The sequence below is a fragment of the Oncorhynchus gorbuscha genome, linkage group LG01 (assembly GCF_021184085.1).
Source record: "Oncorhynchus gorbuscha isolate QuinsamMale2020 ecotype Even-year linkage group LG01, OgorEven_v1.0, whole genome shotgun sequence".
Lineage (NCBI taxonomy): Eukaryota > Metazoa > Chordata > Actinopteri > Salmoniformes > Salmonidae > Oncorhynchus > Oncorhynchus gorbuscha.
In genome coordinates this window covers 9,384,234-9,402,438 of record NC_060173.1, presented here as the reverse complement: position 1 = coordinate 9,402,438, position 18,205 = coordinate 9,384,234, and the positions used below count along the sequence as shown (strand labels likewise).

Below are 18,205 nucleotides of genomic sequence, written 5' to 3'. Positions count from 1 at the left end.
TTAGAATATACAGAGAATAGAATAGATTTAGAATATACAGAGAATAGAATAGATTTAGAATATACAGAGAATAGAATAGATTTAGAATATACAGAGAATAGAATAGATTTAGAATATAAAGAGAATAGAATAGATGTAGAATATACAGAGAATAGAATAGATTTAGAATATACAGATAATAGAATAGATTTAGAATATACAGATAATAGAATAGATTTAGAATATAAAGAGAATAGAATAGATTTAGAATATACAGAGAATAGAATAGAAAATATTTATTTTCTTGTTTGTTTCCCCCACAAAACTAGTACAACTCATTTCTGAACATTTCAGTGCAAAGTCAATGATTTCGACACAATTTTATATCTAGGTATAGATTGAAAGCAAGGTTGTTGTTTTTTTTAAAGCAGAATGTTTATGAAAACAAAACAAACAAAAATATAGCCAAGCAACTCAAATACAGCATAGAAATTACTGGACACAATGATAAATAGATTTGTCCATGAAATACAGCATATGTCCTCTTTTCTATAAAATAAAATTAAGAACATTCTGTTGTAAACTGACTGTTCTATCAGTTGTACTAACCACATTGCTAGACACCTTAACTAGTAAGGACTATTAATAAAGATTAAGTCTTTGTGGAAAGTATGATTTTAGGGTATCTACATTATTACTAGGGTAAATAGAGCCTGTTCTAAAGACAGAGAGATAGACAGGGCAGTTATAGTGTGCAAAAGCTTAAGGCATTTCAGAGTGTGTCTTGAACATGTCAAATTGTCAAGATATTCAACTCATTAGTTTATATCTCCTCTTTCTCTGTTCTTATTGGTTCAAAGACCACCATTGGTTAAAAGTCCCTTATAACAAACTGTTCCTTTGTTTACACAAACAGGTAACTTCCGAAACCATGGAAACACGGGAGGAAACGGAGGGATATAAAGTATATTGAAAGCAGGTGCTACCACACCGATGTGGTTCCTGAGTTAATTAAGCAATTAACATCCCATCATGCTTAGGGTCATGTACAGTTGAAGTCGGAAGTTTACATACACTTAGGTTGGAGTCATTAAAACTCGTTTTTCAACCACTCCACAAATTTCTTGTTAACAAACTATAGATTTGGCAAGTAGGTTAGGAAATCTACTTTGTGCATGACACAAGTAATTTTTCCAACAATTGTTTACAGACAGATTATTTCACTTATAATTCACTGTATCACAATTCCAGTGGGTCAGAAGTTTACATACACTAAGTTGACTGTGCCTTTAAACAGCTTGGAACATTCCAGAAAAGTATGTCATGGCTTTAGAAACTTCTGATAGGCTAATTGACAAAATTTGAGTCAATTGGAGGTGTACCTGTGGATGTATTTCAAGGCCTACCTTCAAACTCAAGGCCTACCTTCAAGCAGAGGCTTGACATCATGGGAAAATCAAAATAAATCAGCCAAGACCTCAGAAAAAAAATTGTAGACCTCCACAAGTCTGGTTCATCCTTGGGAGCAATTTCCAAATGCCTGAAGGTACCACATTCATCTGTACAAACAATATTATGCAAGTATAAACACCATGGGACCACATGGCCGTCATACCGCTCAGGAAGGAGACTCGTTCTGTCTCCTAGAGATGAATGTACTTTGGTGCAAAAGTGCAAATCAATCCCAGAACAACAGCAAAGGACCTTGTGAAGATGCTGGAGGAAACAGTTACAAAAGTATCTATATTCACAGTAAAACGAGTCCTATGTGGACATAACCTGAAAGGCCACTCAGCAAGGTAGAAGCCACTGTTCCAAAACCACCATAAAAAAAGCCAGACTATGGTTTGCAACTGCACATGGGGGATCATACTTTTTGGAGAAAAGTCATCTGGTCTGATGAAACAATAATATAACTGTTTGGCCATAATGACCATCGTTATGTTGGGAGGAAAAAGGGGGATGCTTGCAAAAGAACACCAACCCAACCGTGAAGCAAGAGGGTGGCAGCATCATGTTGTGGGGGTGCTTTGCTGCAGGAGGGACTGGTGTACTTCACCAAATAGATGGCATCATGAGGTAGGAAAATTATGTGGATATATTGAAGCAACATCTCAAGACATCAGTTAAAGCCTGGTCACAAATAGGTCTTCCAAATGGACAATGGACAAGCATACTGTCACGAATATTACCGAAGGTGACTCCCCTTCTTGTTTGGGTGGCGCTCGGCGGTCGTCGTCGCCGGTCTACTAGCTATCACCGATCCGTTGTTCTGTGTTCCTTTGGTTTTGTCTGATTGGTAGCACCTGTTTCTTGTTTGGTTGTTAGGGTGGGGTTATATAAGTCTGTTCAGCCCGCTTCTGTTTCGTGTGGGCTTGTTCGTCTGTTCTGTGTTAGAGTGTATTTTGTTTGCATTTTCGGGTTTCGCGCTGTCCGTTATTATTTCTGATCATTTGTTTTACTACTTTTGTTCATGTATTTGTCCCTGGACATTAAAGCGTGTTTTTCCTACATCCTTTTGCTCTCTGCGCCTGACTCCACACCTCTTCACACATTTATCGTAACACATACTTCCAAAGTTGTGGCAAAATGGCGTAAGGACTACAAAGTCAAGGTATTGGAGTGGCCATCTTAAAACCCTGACCTCAATCCTACAGAAAATCTGTTGGCTGAACTGAAAACATTGTGTGCGAGCAAGGAGGCCTACAAGCCTGACTCAGTTACACCAGCTCTTATTGTGGAAAGCTTGTGGAAGGCTACCCGAAATGTTTCACCCAAGTTAAACAATTTAAAGGCAATGCTACCAAATACTAATTGAGTATATGTAAACTTCTGACCCACTGGGAATGTGATGAAAGAAATAAAAGCTGAAAGAAATCATTCTCTCTACTATTATTCTGACATTTCACATTCTTAAAATAAAGTGGTGATCCTAACTGACCTAAGACAGGGAATTGTTACGAGGATTAGTTGGCTAAGGTGTATGTAAAACTTCCGACTTCAACTGTATATTGTTTGGATGCAAGTTTGCAGATCTGAGTAAATTGTTATTTGTTTCCATTCTGTATGTGTGTCAAGAACATTCAAGCAAACGTATTATGTAGTAGTGTTTTAGTATAGCGTACTAAGCTAACCTAAGCTAACCTAAGCTAACCTAAGCTAACCTAAGCTAACCGTACCGCTAGTTTTCAACGTAAAACAGAAACATGGCAGAAATATTTAAGAGTTACTGTTTTAAATTCAACCTACACATATAATAGCGAGATTATAAAAGCAGAGCAGGTCAGTAATTGAAGTTACTGACAGCCGTAAGGTCAACATGAGATGAGGTCAGTAGAATATAGAGTAAGGTCAACAGGAGATGAGGTCAGTAGAATATAGAGTAAGGTCAACAGGAGATGAGGTCAGTAGAATATAGAGTAAGGTCAACAGGAGATGAGGTCAGTAGAATATAGAGTAAGGTCAACATGAGATGAGGTCAGTAGAATATAGAGTAAGGTCAACAGGAGATGAGGTCAGTAGAATATAGAGTAAGGTCAACATGAGTTGAGGTCAGTAGAAAATAGAGACAGTAAGTCCAAGTCAGCAGGGTCCCGTACGCCATCTTCTGGCATATATTATTATTATTATTATATTATTGTCTACATATGTTTCAGTATGATTCAGGTCAGCATGATAGAGTGAAACAGGTATTTGAGAGTTCTGTGTCCAGAGCCGGTCAAGACAGAGTGTCACAATGAACCCCCTCCCCTCTCTACTTAGATCAGGTCATGGACAGAGTGTCGCAGTGAAACCCGTCCCTTCCCCTCTCTACTCAGATTAGGTCAAGACAGAGTGTCACAATGAACCCCTTCCCCCTCCCCTCTCTACTTAGATCAGGTCTTGGACGGAGTGTCACAATGAACCCCTTCCCCTCTCTATTCAGATAAGGTCTTGGACGGAGTGTCGCAGTGAAACCCTTCCCCTCTCTATTCAGATTAGGTCAAGACAGAGTGTCACAATAAACCCCTTCCCCCTCCCCTCTCTACTTAGATCAGGTCTTGGACAGAGTGTCGCAGTGAAACCCATCCCTTCCCCTCTCTATTCAGATTAGGTCAAAACAGAGTGTCACAATAAACCCCTTCCCCCTCCCCTCTCTACTTAGATCAGCTCTTGGACGGAGTATCGCAGTGAAACCCGTCACTCTAGCCTCTCTAGTCTGAGTCAAGCCCGGACGGGGTGTCACACTGAAACCCCCCCCTCCCCATTCCCTGTTCTACTCTTCAGTTGTGGTTCTGTGGGGGTATGAAGGGCATCTTCAGGGCCCCGGCGCTGGTCTGCTCGGGCCAGAAGGGTGACTCGTGTTGCAGGGGCGTACGACGGGGGAAGAAGGTGTGGTGGAAGTCATAGTTGAGCAGACAGCTGAGGGACGCCATGTAGATGTCAGCGAAACGAGACAGGCGGCGGGAGAAGTAGGTGGGGTTGTGGTAGGTCCGGAAGAGACTCCCAAACTGGCCGTTGAAGATGTCCTTTGTCTGCGATCTGTTGTTTGATGAAAGATGTACAATATTGTTAGTATTCATTTTGCATGTTAAGAGAAATATCTGTTAATGGGTACAGGCACCTATAAGGAACTATGGGCAAGACTTTATTTGAAGGGAAGCTACATAAAGGAGCTAACAATATAGCATATAGCTAACAATATAGCATATAACTAACAATATAGCATATAACTAACAATATAGCATATAACTAACAATATAGCATATAACTAACAATATAGCATATAGCTAACAATATAGCATATAGCTAACAATATAGCATATAACTAACAATATAGTATATTATAACTAACAATATAGCATATTATAGCTAACAATATAGCATATAACTAACAATATAGTATATATAACTAACAATATAGTATATTATAACTAACAATATAGCATATAACTAACAATATAGCATATAACTAACAATATAGTATATTATAACTAACAATATAGCATATAACTAACAATATAGCATATAACTAACAATATAGTATATTATAACTAACAATATAGCATATAGCTAACAATATAGCATATAACTAACAATATAGCATATAACTAACAATATAGCATATAGCTAACAATATAGTATATTATAACTAACAATATAGTATATTATAACTAACAATATAGCATATTATAACTAACAACATAGCATATAACAACTAACAATATAGCATATAACTAACAATATAGCATATAACTAACAATATAGCATATAACTAACAATATAGTATATTATAACTAACAATATAGTATATTATAACTAACAATATAGTATATTATAACTAACAATATAGCATATTATAACTAACAACATAGCATATAACAACTAACAATATAGCATATAACTAACAATATAGCATATAACTAACAATATAGCATATAACAACTAACAACATAGCATATAACAACTAACAATATAGCATATAACAACTAACAATATAGCATATTACTAACAATATAGCATATAACAACTAACAATATAGCATATAACAACTAACAATATAGCATATAACAACTAACAATATAGCATATAACTAACAACATAGCATATAACTAACAACATAGCATATAACTAACAACATAGCATATAACTAACAACATAGCATATACCAACTAACAATATAGCATATAACAACTAACAACATAGCATATAACAACTAACAACATAGCATATAACAACTAACAATATAGCATATAACAACTAACAACATAGCATATAACAACTAACAACATAGCATATAGAATCAAATCAAATCAAATTTATTTATATAGCCCTTCGTACATCAGCTGATATCTCAAAGTGCTGTACAGAAACCCAGCATAAAACCCCAAACAGCAAACAATGCAGGTGTAAAAGCATATAACTAACTAACAATATAGCATATAACAATATAGCATATAACAACTAACAACATAGCATATAACAACTAACAACATAGCATATAACATTTACATTTACATTTAAGTCATTTAGCAGACGCTCTTACAACATAGCATATAACAACAATATAGCATATAACAACTAACAATATAGCATATAACAACTAACAACATAGTTATATGCTATATTGTTAGTTATATGCTATGTTGTTAGTTGTTATATGCTATATTGTTAGTTATATGCTATGTTGTTAGTTGTTATATGGTATATTGTTAGCATATAACTAACAATATAGCATATAACTAACAACATAGCATATAACAACTAACAACATAGCATATAACTAACAATATAGCATATAACTATGTTGTTAGTTGTTATATGCTATGTTGTTAGTTATATGCTATGTTGTTAGTTGTTATATGCTATATTGTTAGTTATATGCTATGTTGTTAGTTATATGCTATATTGTTAGTTATATGCTATGTTGTTAGTTGTTATATGCTATGTTGTTAGTTATATGTTATATTGTTAGTTGTTATATGCTATATTGTTAGTTGTTATATGCTATGTTGTTAGTTGTTATATGCTATATTGTTAGTTATATGCTATGTTGTTAGTTATATGCTATATTGTTAGTTATATGCCTATGTTGTTAGTTGTTATATGCTATATTGTTAGTTATATGCTATATTGTTAGTTATATGCTATATTGTTAGTTATATGCTATATTGTTAGTTGTTATATGCTGTATTGTTAGTTATATGCTATATTGTTAGTTGTTATATGCTATATTGTTAGTTATATGCTATGTTGTTAGTTATATGCTATATTGTTAGTTGTTATATGCTATGTTGTTAGTTGTTATATGCTATGTTGTTAGTTATATGCTATGTTGTTAGTTGTTATATGCTCTGTTGTTAGTTATATGCTATGTTGTTAGTTGTTATATGCTATGTTGTTAGTTGTTATATGCTATATTGTTAGTTGTTATATGCTATATTGTTAGTTATATGCTATATTGTTAGTTATATATATATTATTGTTATATTATATTGTTATATGTTATATTATTGTTAGTTATATGCTATATTGTTAGTTATATGCTATATTGTTAGTTATATGCTATATTGTTAGTTGTTATATGCTATGTTGTTAGTTGTTATAAGCTATATTGTTAGTTATATGCTATGTTGTTAGTTGTTATATGCTATATTGTTAGTTATATGCTATGTTGTTAGTTGTTATATGCTATATTGTTAGTTATATGCTATTTTGTTAGTTGGTATATGCTATATTGTTAGTTATATGCTATGTTGTTAGTTGTTATATGCTATATTGTTAGTTATATGCTATATTGTTAGTTATATGCTAACAACATAGCATATAACTAACAACATAGCATATAACTAACAATATAGCATATAACAACTAACAACATAGCATATAATTAACAACATAGCATATAACAACTAACAATATAGCATATAACAACTAACAACATAGTTATATGCTATATTGTTAGTTATATGCTATGTTGTTAGTTATATGCTATATTGTTAGTTATATGCTATATTGTTAGTTATATGCTAACAATATACCATATAACAACTAACAACATAGCATATAACTAACAACATAGCATATAACAACTAACAATATAGCATATAACAACTAACAACATAGCATATAACAACTAACAATATAGCATTTAACTAACAATATAGCATATAACAACTAATAACATAGCATATAACAACTAACAACATAGCATATAACAACTAACAACATAGCATATTACAACAAACAATATAGCATATAACTAACAATATAGCATATAACTAACAATATAGCATTTAACTAACAATATAGCATATAACAACTAACAATATAGCATTTAACTAACAATATAGCATATAACAACTAATAACATAGCATATAACAACTAACAATATAGCATTTAACTAACAATATAGCATATAACAACTAATAACATAGCATATAACAACTAACAACATAGCATATAACAACTAACAACATAGTATATTACAACAAACAATATAGCATATAACTAACAATATAGCATATAACAACTAACAACATAGCATATAACAACTAACAACATAGCATATAACTAACAATATAGCATATAACTAACAATATAGCATATAACTAACAATATAGCATATAACAACTAACAATATAGCATATAACAACTAACAACATAGCATATAACTAACAATATAGCATATAACTAACAATATAGCATATAACTAACAATATAGCATATAACAACTAACAATATAGCATATAACAACTAACAACATAGCATATAACAACTAACAACATAGCATATAACAACTAACAACATAGCATATAGCATATAACTAACAATATAGCATATAACAACTAACAACATAGCATATAACTAACAACATAGCATATAGCATATAACTAACAACATAGCATATAACAACTAACAACATAGCATATAGCATATAACTAACAATATAGCATATAACAACTAACAACATAGCATATAACTAACAACATAGCATATAGCATATAACTAACAATATAGCATATAACAACTAACAATATAGCATATAACTAAGAACATAGCATATAACTAACAACATAGCATATAACAACTAACAACATAGCATATAGCATATAACTAACAATATAGCATATAACAACTAACAACATAGCATATAACTAACAACATAGCATATAGCATATAACTAACAATATAGCATATAACAACTAACAATATAGCATATAACTAACAACATAGCATATAACAACTAACAACATAGCATATAACAACTAACAATATAGCATATAACAACTAACAACATAGCATATAACTAACAATATAGCATATAACAACTAACAACATAGCATATAACTAACAATATAGCATATAACAACTAACAGCATAGCCTATAACTAACAATATAGCATATAACAACTAACAACATAGCATATAACTAACAATATAGCATAAAACAACTAACAACATAGCATATAACTAACAACATAGCATATAACTAACAATATAGCATATAACAACTAACAACATAGCATATAACTAACAACATAGCATATAACACCTAACAATATAGCATATAACAACTAACAACATAGTTATATGCTATATTGTTAGTTATATGCTATATTGTTAGTTATATGCTATATTGTTAGTTATATGCTAACAATATACCATATAACAACTAACAATATAGCATATAACAACTAACAACATAGCATATAACTAACAACATAGCATATAACAACTAACAATATAGCATATAACAACTAACAATATAGCATATAACAACTAACAACATAGCATATAACTAACAATATAGCATATAACTAACAATATAGCATATAACTAACAATATAGCATATAACAACTAACAACATAGCATATAACAACTAACAATATAGCATATAACAACTAACAACATAGCATATAACTAACAACATAGCATATAACACCTAACAATATAGCATATAACAACTAACAACATAGTTATATGCTATATTGTTAGTTATATGCTATGTTGTTAGTTATATGCTATATTGTTAGTTATATGCTATATTGTTAGTTATATGCTATGTTGTTAGTTATATGCTAACAATATACCATATAACAACTAACAATATAGCATATAACAACTAACAACATAGCATATAACTAACAACATAGCATATAACAACTAACAATATAGCATATAACAACTAACAACATAGCATATAACTAACAATATAGCATATAACTAACAATATAGCATATAACTAACAATATAGCATATAACAACTAACAACATAGCATATAACTAACAATATAGCATTTAACTAACAATATAGCATATAACAACTAACAATATAGCATTTACCTAACAATATAGCATATAACAACTAACAATATAGCATATAACAACTAACAACATAGCATATACCAACTAACAACATAGCATATAACAACTAACAACATAGCATATAACAACTAACAACATAGCATATAGCATATAACTAACAATATAGCATATAACAACTAACAACATAGCATATAACTAACAATATAGCATATAACAACTAACAACATAGCATATAACTAACAACATAGCATATGACAACTAATAATATAGCATATATATATATATATATACAGTGCCTTGCGAAAGTATTCGGCCCTCTTGAACTTTGCGACCTTTTGCCACATTTCAGGCTTCAAACAAAGATATAAAACTCTATTTTTTTTGTGAAGAATCAACAACAAGTGGGACACAATCATGAAGTGGAACGACATTTATTGGATATTTCAAACTTTTTTAACAAATCAAAAACTGAAAAATTGGGCGTGCAAAATTATTCAGCCCCTTTACTTTCAGTGCAGCAAACTCTCTCCAGAGGTTCAGTGAGGATCTCTGAATGATCCAATGTTGACCTAAATGACTAATGATGATAAATACAATCCACCTGTGTGTAATCAAGTCTCCGTATAAATGCACCTGCACTGTGATAGTCTCAGATGTCCGTTAAAAGCGCAGAGAGCATCATGAAGAACAAGGAACACACCAGGCAGGTCCGAGATACTGTCGTGAAGAAGTTTAAAGCCGGATTTGGATACAAAAAGATTTCCCAAGCTTTAAACATCCCAAGGAGTACTGTGCAAGCGATAATATTGAAATGGAAGGAGTATCAGACCACTGCAAATCTAGACCTGGCCGTCCCTCTAAACTTTCAGCTCATACAAGGAGAAGACTGATCAGAGATTTAGCCAAGAGACCCATGATCACTCTGGATGAACTGCAGAGATCTACAGCTGAGATGGGAGACTCTGTCCATAGGACAACAATCAGTCGTATATTGCACAAATCTGGCCTTTATGGAAGAGTGGCAAGAAGAAAGCCATTTCTTAAAGATATCCATAAAAAGTGTCGTTTAAAGTTTGCCACAAGCCACCTGGGTGTCACGCCTTGGTCATTGTATCTTGTGTTTTTGTTATATGTTTGGGTAGGCCAGGGTGTGACATGGGTTTATATGTTGTGTTTCGTATTGGGTTTTGTATTAATTGGGATTGTGTATTATTAGGGGAGTGTCTAGTTAGGCTTGGCTGCCTGAGGCGATTCCTAATTGGAGTCAGCTGATTCTCGTTGTCTCGGATTGGGAACCGTATTTAGGTAGCCTGAGTGCGCGATGTATTTCGTGGGTGATTGTACCCGTCTCTGTGTTAGTCACCAGATAGGCTGTAATTAGTTTCACTCGTTTGTTGTTTTTGTATTTTCAGTCATTTCATGTACCGCATTATCTTCATTAAAAATCATGAGTAACCTACACGCTGCATTTCGGTCTGACTCTCTTCAAACAACAGACGAAGTTCGTTACAGAATCACCCACCACCATTCACAGACCGAGCAGCGTGTGAACTGGCAGGATCTAAAGGAGGACGTTATGGACGGCAGAAGCAGGGATTATACGACGTGGGAAGAAATCGACAGGTGGGCGGCCGACCCAGAGCGAGTGCAGGAGCCCGCCTGGGATTCCCTACAGCAATGCGAAGAGGGCTATACACGTATGGAATCGAAAAGGAAAGCACGGTTATACAGAGTGAAAACCGAAGGTAACGGGGGAAAGCGCAGAGAGAGAGTGGCTGAGTCAGGAAACAGACCTGAGCCTACTCTCCCTGTTAATTGTGAAGAGCAGTTGCAATGGGAGAGACTGCATCATTTGGAGATTTGGACATGGGAGGAGGAATTAGACGGTAAAGGACCCTGGGCGCAGCCGGGAGAATATCGCCGTCCCAAGGAGGAAATAGAAGCAGCTAAAGCGGAGAGGCGCATGTATGAGGAGGCAGCACGGCGACGAGGTTGGAAACCGGAAAGTCACCCCAAAAATGTATTGGGGGGGGCTTAGGGAGAGTATGGCTGAGTCAGGAGATAAACCTGAGCCAACTCTCCTTGTTCATCGTGAGGAGCCAAGGAGAAGACCTGAACCAGAGCCAGAGTTAGAGGTGAGCGAAGCAGAGACTGTGAAGGAGTTAATGGGGAAAGTGGAGTGAAGAGTAATGAGGGAGTTGCTAGCTTGGTGCTATAGATATAATATTCGTCCGACGGATCGTGTCAGGGATTTAATAGCACCTGAGTTAGCGCTCTATACTCAACCTGAGGTGCGTGTTAGTCAGCTGGTGAAGTTGGTGCTAGCCTCACGCACCAGGCCTCCTGTGCACATCCCTAGCCTTGCACGTCCTGTGCCTACACTGCTCTCAAGATCTCCAGTACGTCTTCACGGTCTAGCCCATCCTGTGCCACCTCCACACACCAGTCCTCCGGTAGCAGCTCCCCGCACCAGGCTTCCTGTGCGTGTCCTCGCGCCAGTACCACCAGTTCCAGCACCACGCACCAGGCCTCCAGTGCGCCTCGCCTGTTCAGCGAAGCCAGTGCTTTTCTCCCCTCCTGCGCTGCCGGAGTCTCCCGCTTGTTTAGTGCAACCAGAGCTGTTCTCCTCTCCTGCGCTATCGGAGTCTCCCGCCTGTTTAGCGCAGCCAGAGCCTTTCTCCTCTCCTGCGCTGCCGGAGTCTCCTGTCTGTCCAGCGCCACCAGTGCTCCCAGTCGGTCCAGCGCGTCCAGTGCGCATCGCCTGTTCAGCGCAGCCAGAGGCTTTCTCCTCTCCTGCGCTGCCGGAGTCTCCTGTCTGCCCAGGGCCGCCAGTCGGCCCAGCGTCACCAGTCTGGCAGGATCCGCCAGAAGTGCCAGTCTGCCAAGATCTTCTAGATCGGCCAGACAACCGGAATCATCCAGTTCTACCAGCCAGCCATGATTTACCGGAGCCTACTACCTGCCTGAGCTTCCTCTCAGTACTGAGCTTCCTCTTAGTACTAGGCTTCCTCTCTGTACTGGGCTGCCTCTCAGTACTAGTCTTCCTCTCTGTACTGGGCTGCCTCTCAGTACCGGGCTTCCCCTCAGTACCGGGCTGCTTCGGTCCCGGGCTGCCACTCTGTCCTGAGATGCCCCTCTGTCCTGAGCTGCCCTGCTGTCCTGAGTTGCCCCTCTGTCCTGAGTTGCCCCTCTGTCCCGAGCTGCCCCTCTGTCCCGAGCTGCCCCTCTGTCCCGAGCTGCCCCTCTGTCCCGAGCTGCCCCTCTGTCCCGAGCTGCCCCTCTGTCCCGAGCTGCCCCTCTGTTCCGAGCTGCCCCTCAGTTATGTGGGGATCAGGGTGAGGACTATTAGGCCATGGCCGGCGGAGAAGGTGAATTATCCTAGGACGCGAAGGGGAGGAACTAGGACATTTATGGAGTGGGGTCCACGTCCCGAGCCAGAACCGCCACCATGGACAGACGCCCACCCGGACCCTCCCTATGCTCTTGAGGTGCGTCCCGGAGTCCGCACCTTAGGGGGGGGGGGTTCTGTCACGCCTTGGTCATTGTATCTTGTGTTTTTGTTATATGTTTGGGTAGGCCAGGGTGTGACATGGGTTTATATGTTGTGTTTCGTATTGTGTTTTGTATTAATTGGGATTGTGTATTATTAGGGGTGTGTCTAGTTAGGCTTGGCTGCCTGAGGCGATTCCTAATTGGAGTCAGCTGATTCTCGTTGTCTCGGATTGGGAACCGTATTTAGGTAGCCTGAGTGCGCGTTGTATTTCGTGGGTGATTGTACCGGTCTCTGTGTTAGTCACCAGATAGGCTGTAATTAGTTTCACTCGTTTGTTGTTTTTGTATTTTCAGTCATTTCATGTACCGCATTATTTTCATTAAAAGTCATGAGTAACCTACACGCTGCATTTCGGTCTGACTCTCTTCAAACAACAGACGAAGTTCGTTACACTGGGAGACACACCAAACATGTGGAAGAAGGTGCTCTGGTCAGATGAAACCAAAATTTAACTTTTTGGCAACAAGCAAAACGTTATGTTTGGCGTAAAAGCAACACAGCTCATCACCCTGAACACACCATCCCCACTGTCAAACATGGTGGTGGCAGCATCATGGTTTGGGCCTGCTTTTCTTCAGCAGGGACAGGAAGATGGTTCAAATTGATGGGAAGATGGATGGAGCCAAATACAGGACCATTCTGGAAGAAAACCTGATGGGAGTCTGCAAAAGACCTGAGACTGGGACGGAGATTTGTCTTCCAACAAGACAATGATCCAAAACATAAAGCAAAATCTACAATGGCATGGTTCAAAAATAAACATATCCAGGTGTTAGAATGGCCAAGTCAAAGTCCAGACCTGAATCCAATCGAGAATCTGTGAAAAGAACTGAAAACTGCTGTCCACAAATGCTCTCCATCCAACCTCACTGAGCTCGAGCTGTTTTGCAAGGAGGAATGGGAAAAAATGTCAGTCTCTCGATGTGCAGAACTGATAGAGACATACCCCAAGCGACTTCCAGCTGTAATCGCAGCAAATTTTGCACGCCCAATTTTTCAGTTTTTGATTTGTTAAAAAAGTTCGAAATATCCAATAAATGTCGTTCCACTTCATGATTGTGTCCCACTTGTTGTTGATTCTTCACAAAAAAATACAGTTTTATATCTTTATGTTTGAAGCCTGAAATGTGGCAAAAGGTCGCAAAGTTCAAGGGGGCCGAATACTTTCGCAAGGCACTGTATATATACACATATAAGCTCCCCCCCAATGGTACCTCATGGCTTCTCTCTCTTTGATCCACTCCTGGACGACAGCTTGAGAAGCTGGATCTCTGTGGACCTGGAAGGGAGGGAGGAGAGAATGTATGCTATACTTACTGAGACTAAATGTCTGTGGTGCTGGGAAGGAGGGAGGAGAGAATGTATGCTGTACATACTGAGACTACATAGCTGTGGTGCTGGGAAGGAGGGAGGAGAGAATGTATGCTGTACATACTGAGACTACATAGCTGTGGTGCTGGGAAGGAGGGAGGAGAGAATGTATGCTGTACATACTGAGACTACATATCTGTGGTGCTGGGAAGGAGGGAGGAGAGAATGTATGCTGTACATACTGAGACTACATATCTGTGGTGCTGGGAAGGAGGGAGGAGAGAATGTATGCTGTACATACTGAGACTACATGTCTGTGGTGCTGGGAAGGAGGGAGAAGAGAATGTATGCTGTACATACTGAGACTAAATGTCTGTGGTGCTGGGAAGGAGGGAGGAGAGAATGTATGCTGTACATACTGAGACTACATATCTGTGGTGCTGGGAAGGAGGGAGGAGAGAATGTATGCTGTACATACTGAGACTACATATCTGTGGTGCTGGGAAGGAGGGAGGAGAGAATGTATGCTGTACATACTGAGACTACATGTCTGTGGTGCTGGGAAGGAGGGAGAGGAGAATGTATGCTGTACATACTGAGACTACATGTCTGTGGTGCTGGGAAGGAGGGAGGAGAGAATGTATGCTGTACATACTGAGACTACATATCTGTGGTGGTGGGAAGGAGGGAGGAGAGAATGTATGCTGTACATACTGAGACTACATATCTGTGGTGCTGGGAAGGAGGGAGGAGAGAATGTATGCTGTACATACTGAGACTACATATCTGTGGTGCTGGGAAGGAGGGAACAAAGTAGACGCTCTTTAGGTTCATAGCTGCAGACATAGAGCAGACAGACAGGCAGGCAGGCAGGCAGGCAGGCAGGCAGACAGGCAGGCAGGCAGGCAGGCAGGCAGGCAGGCAGGCAGGCAGGCAGGCAGGCAGGCAGGCAGGCAGGCAGGCAGGCAGGCAGGCAGGCAGGCAGGCAGGCAGGCAGGCAGGCAGACAGACAGACAGACAGACAGACAGACAGACAGACAGACAGACAGACAGACAGACAGACAGACAGACAGACAGACAGACAGACAGACAGACAGACAGACCTCCTCCCAACCCCACCTACCTGCATGTGTTCTATCAGCCCAGTCAGACCCTGTAACCAGGTCATCAGGTGAACACATTCCTCAGTGTTCATGATCTTGATCTCTTTCCTCAGCTCAGGGATGATGGCGCCCGTCCTCCAGCCGTGCTTCAGGGTCAGGTCCTACACACCCACATATAACACATGGATTTATAGAAACATTTTTCTCAAACCTGAGGAGTCGATAAACCACAGAACAACTCAAATACCTCCGTTTCGGTAACAGGCCAGCCAATCATGGGCTGACCTTTCGTTTAAAAAAAAAAAAAAAAAAATAAAAATTTAAACGCTACTTAACTCAAACCTACATATTAATATCTGACCGTGTCGTTTCTACGATGGTGTGAACATTTTCTATGATCATTTTAGATATGAACCTATGCAGTGTAAAAGCAATGGTTAGACTTACTGCCAGGTCACTGTAGATGTGATCTCCAAAGTACAACACCTTGGAGCCCCTCCAGCCAGTCAGTCTCAGGAACTCATAGAGGTTTCCCTGCAGAACAAAGAAAACAGGCAGTTATTCCCTAGTCTGTATGACAGAGCTACATCTCTAGAACAGTAGTTGTCAACCTTTTTTTGGTTACTCTACCACCCGAATACATTGTGCTCCGTCCTGTACTTGGACCCCTGAAGTACCCCCTCTTGTGCATTCTACTAGTAAGCCTATAGTCTAATGTGTCTTCTCAAGAACCACCTTGTGAATAGACCAAGTACACCAGGGGTCCTAGTTCAGTTTTTAGTTTAGTTTATTTTATTTTTACAGGGACAGTGCACATTAATCAACGTTTCAGTAAAAGTGCCGGTTTTAGCCAGCCGGCTAATTTTCAACTGCAGTCCCTGGGCAGGTTATTAAAAACAATTACAATATAGACAATAGCACCATAGAACAAGCAAGACATAGCAACATAGGACAAGCAAGACATAGCATACAGACAGAGCAACATAGGACAAAAAGCAGCAAGACAAAATTCATAAAAGCAACAAAGTGTTTCCACACCTCACAAGCTACAGACAACAGACAACATGGAAAGCGGCAACACACAGCTAGGGACCATGTTCACAAATCTGATTGACCTTTAGCCAGGTCTTCAAGCATTTTGTGAAAGTGTGGTATGTGGTGCAGTTATGTGTGTCTGATGGCAGTGTATTCCAGACATGGGAAGCTCTCACAGAGAATGCAGATTTACTAAAGGTGCTTTTCCTTAGGGGAACTATACAGTCACCTCTCATGGCAGACCTTGTGGATCTGCTGCCATATGTCTGGGTTTTCTGTTTAACAAAAATATTGAGTGGAGGGGGAGCCAGGCCATTAAGGATCTTGAATACAAGACATGCGTCGGTGTATTGCACAAGATTTTCCCAACTCAAGAGCTCATGTTTTCTAAGGATGTGACAATGATGATGGCTATTGGGCTTCCTATCAAGCACTTTGAGAGCCTGTTTGTAGACAGACTGAATAGGTTTTAATGTTGTACAGCAAGCTTGGGCCCAACTAGTCAGGCAGTATGTTAAGTGGGGGAGTATCATAGATTTGAAGTACAGTTTTGCTACCTCTGTAGTCAAACAATTTCATATAAATCGGAAATTAGCTAGATTGAATTTAGTTATTTGAATTACCTTTTTCACATGCTTTTTAAAAGAGAGGTTGGAATCAAGTATGATGCCAAGGTACTTAAAATCGGATACCACCTGAAGCTTCTCCCCTGACACATAAACATCTGGGGTCCATAGTGCATCAGGGGTCCTAGTACCACAGGGGTCCTAGTACATCAGGGGTCCTAGTACCACAGGGGTCCTAGTGCATCAGGGGTCGTAGTGCATCAGGGGTCCTAGTACATCAGGGGTCCTAGTGCATCAGGGGTCCTAGTACATCAGGGGTCGTAGTGCATCAGGGGTCCTAGTACCACAGGGGTCCTAGTGCATCAGGGGTCCTAGTACCACAGGGGTCCTAGTACCACAGGGGTCCTAGTACCACAGGGGTCCTAGTGCATCAGGGGTCCTAGTACCACAGGGGTCCTAGTGCATCGGGGGTCCTAATACCACAGGGGTCCTAGTACCACAGGGGTCGTAGTACCACAGGGGTCCTAGTACCACAGGGGTCCTAGTACCACAGGGGTCGTAGTGCATCAGGGGTCCTAGTACATCAGGGGTCGTAGTGCATCAGGGGTCCTAGTACCACAGGGGTCCTAGTACATCAAGGGTCCTAGTAGACAGACTGCTCTAGAACCGTTGTCCGTATACCTGTTTGTAGATCTTCCCCTTCTCCAGCTTGTGAATCCTGTCCCAATGCAGCACCCCTTTATCTGTCACTCGCCTGAAGGGCCTAGGAAGGACAGGGGTAGACAGACATCAGAACACACAGGGGAAGACAGACGTCAGAACACACAGGGGAAGACAGACATCAGAACA

General features: G+C 39.0%; 1 protein-coding gene across 1 annotated transcript in view; it reads right to left on the bottom strand.

The window, feature by feature from the left end:
• Nucleotides 1–2,869: 2,869 nt before the first annotated feature.
• The window catches only part of LOC124032253 (5'-nucleotidase domain-containing protein 3-like), a 50,752-nt gene continuing 35,416 nt past the window's right edge, over nt 2,870–18,205 (bottom strand). The window contains exons 9-13 of the mRNA XM_046344514.1: nt 18,038–18,119; nt 16,203–16,289; nt 15,776–15,916; nt 14,556–14,620; nt 2,870–4,500 (exon numbers count right to left, since the gene is read on the bottom strand). Of these exons, the coding sequence (XP_046200470.1) occupies nt 4,242–4,500; nt 14,556–14,620; nt 15,776–15,916; nt 16,203–16,289; nt 18,038–18,119 (634 nt within the window). The 3' untranslated portion in view covers nt 2,870–4,241. The remainder of the gene's footprint in view (nt 4,501–14,555; nt 14,621–15,775; nt 15,917–16,202; nt 16,290–18,037; nt 18,120–18,205) is intronic.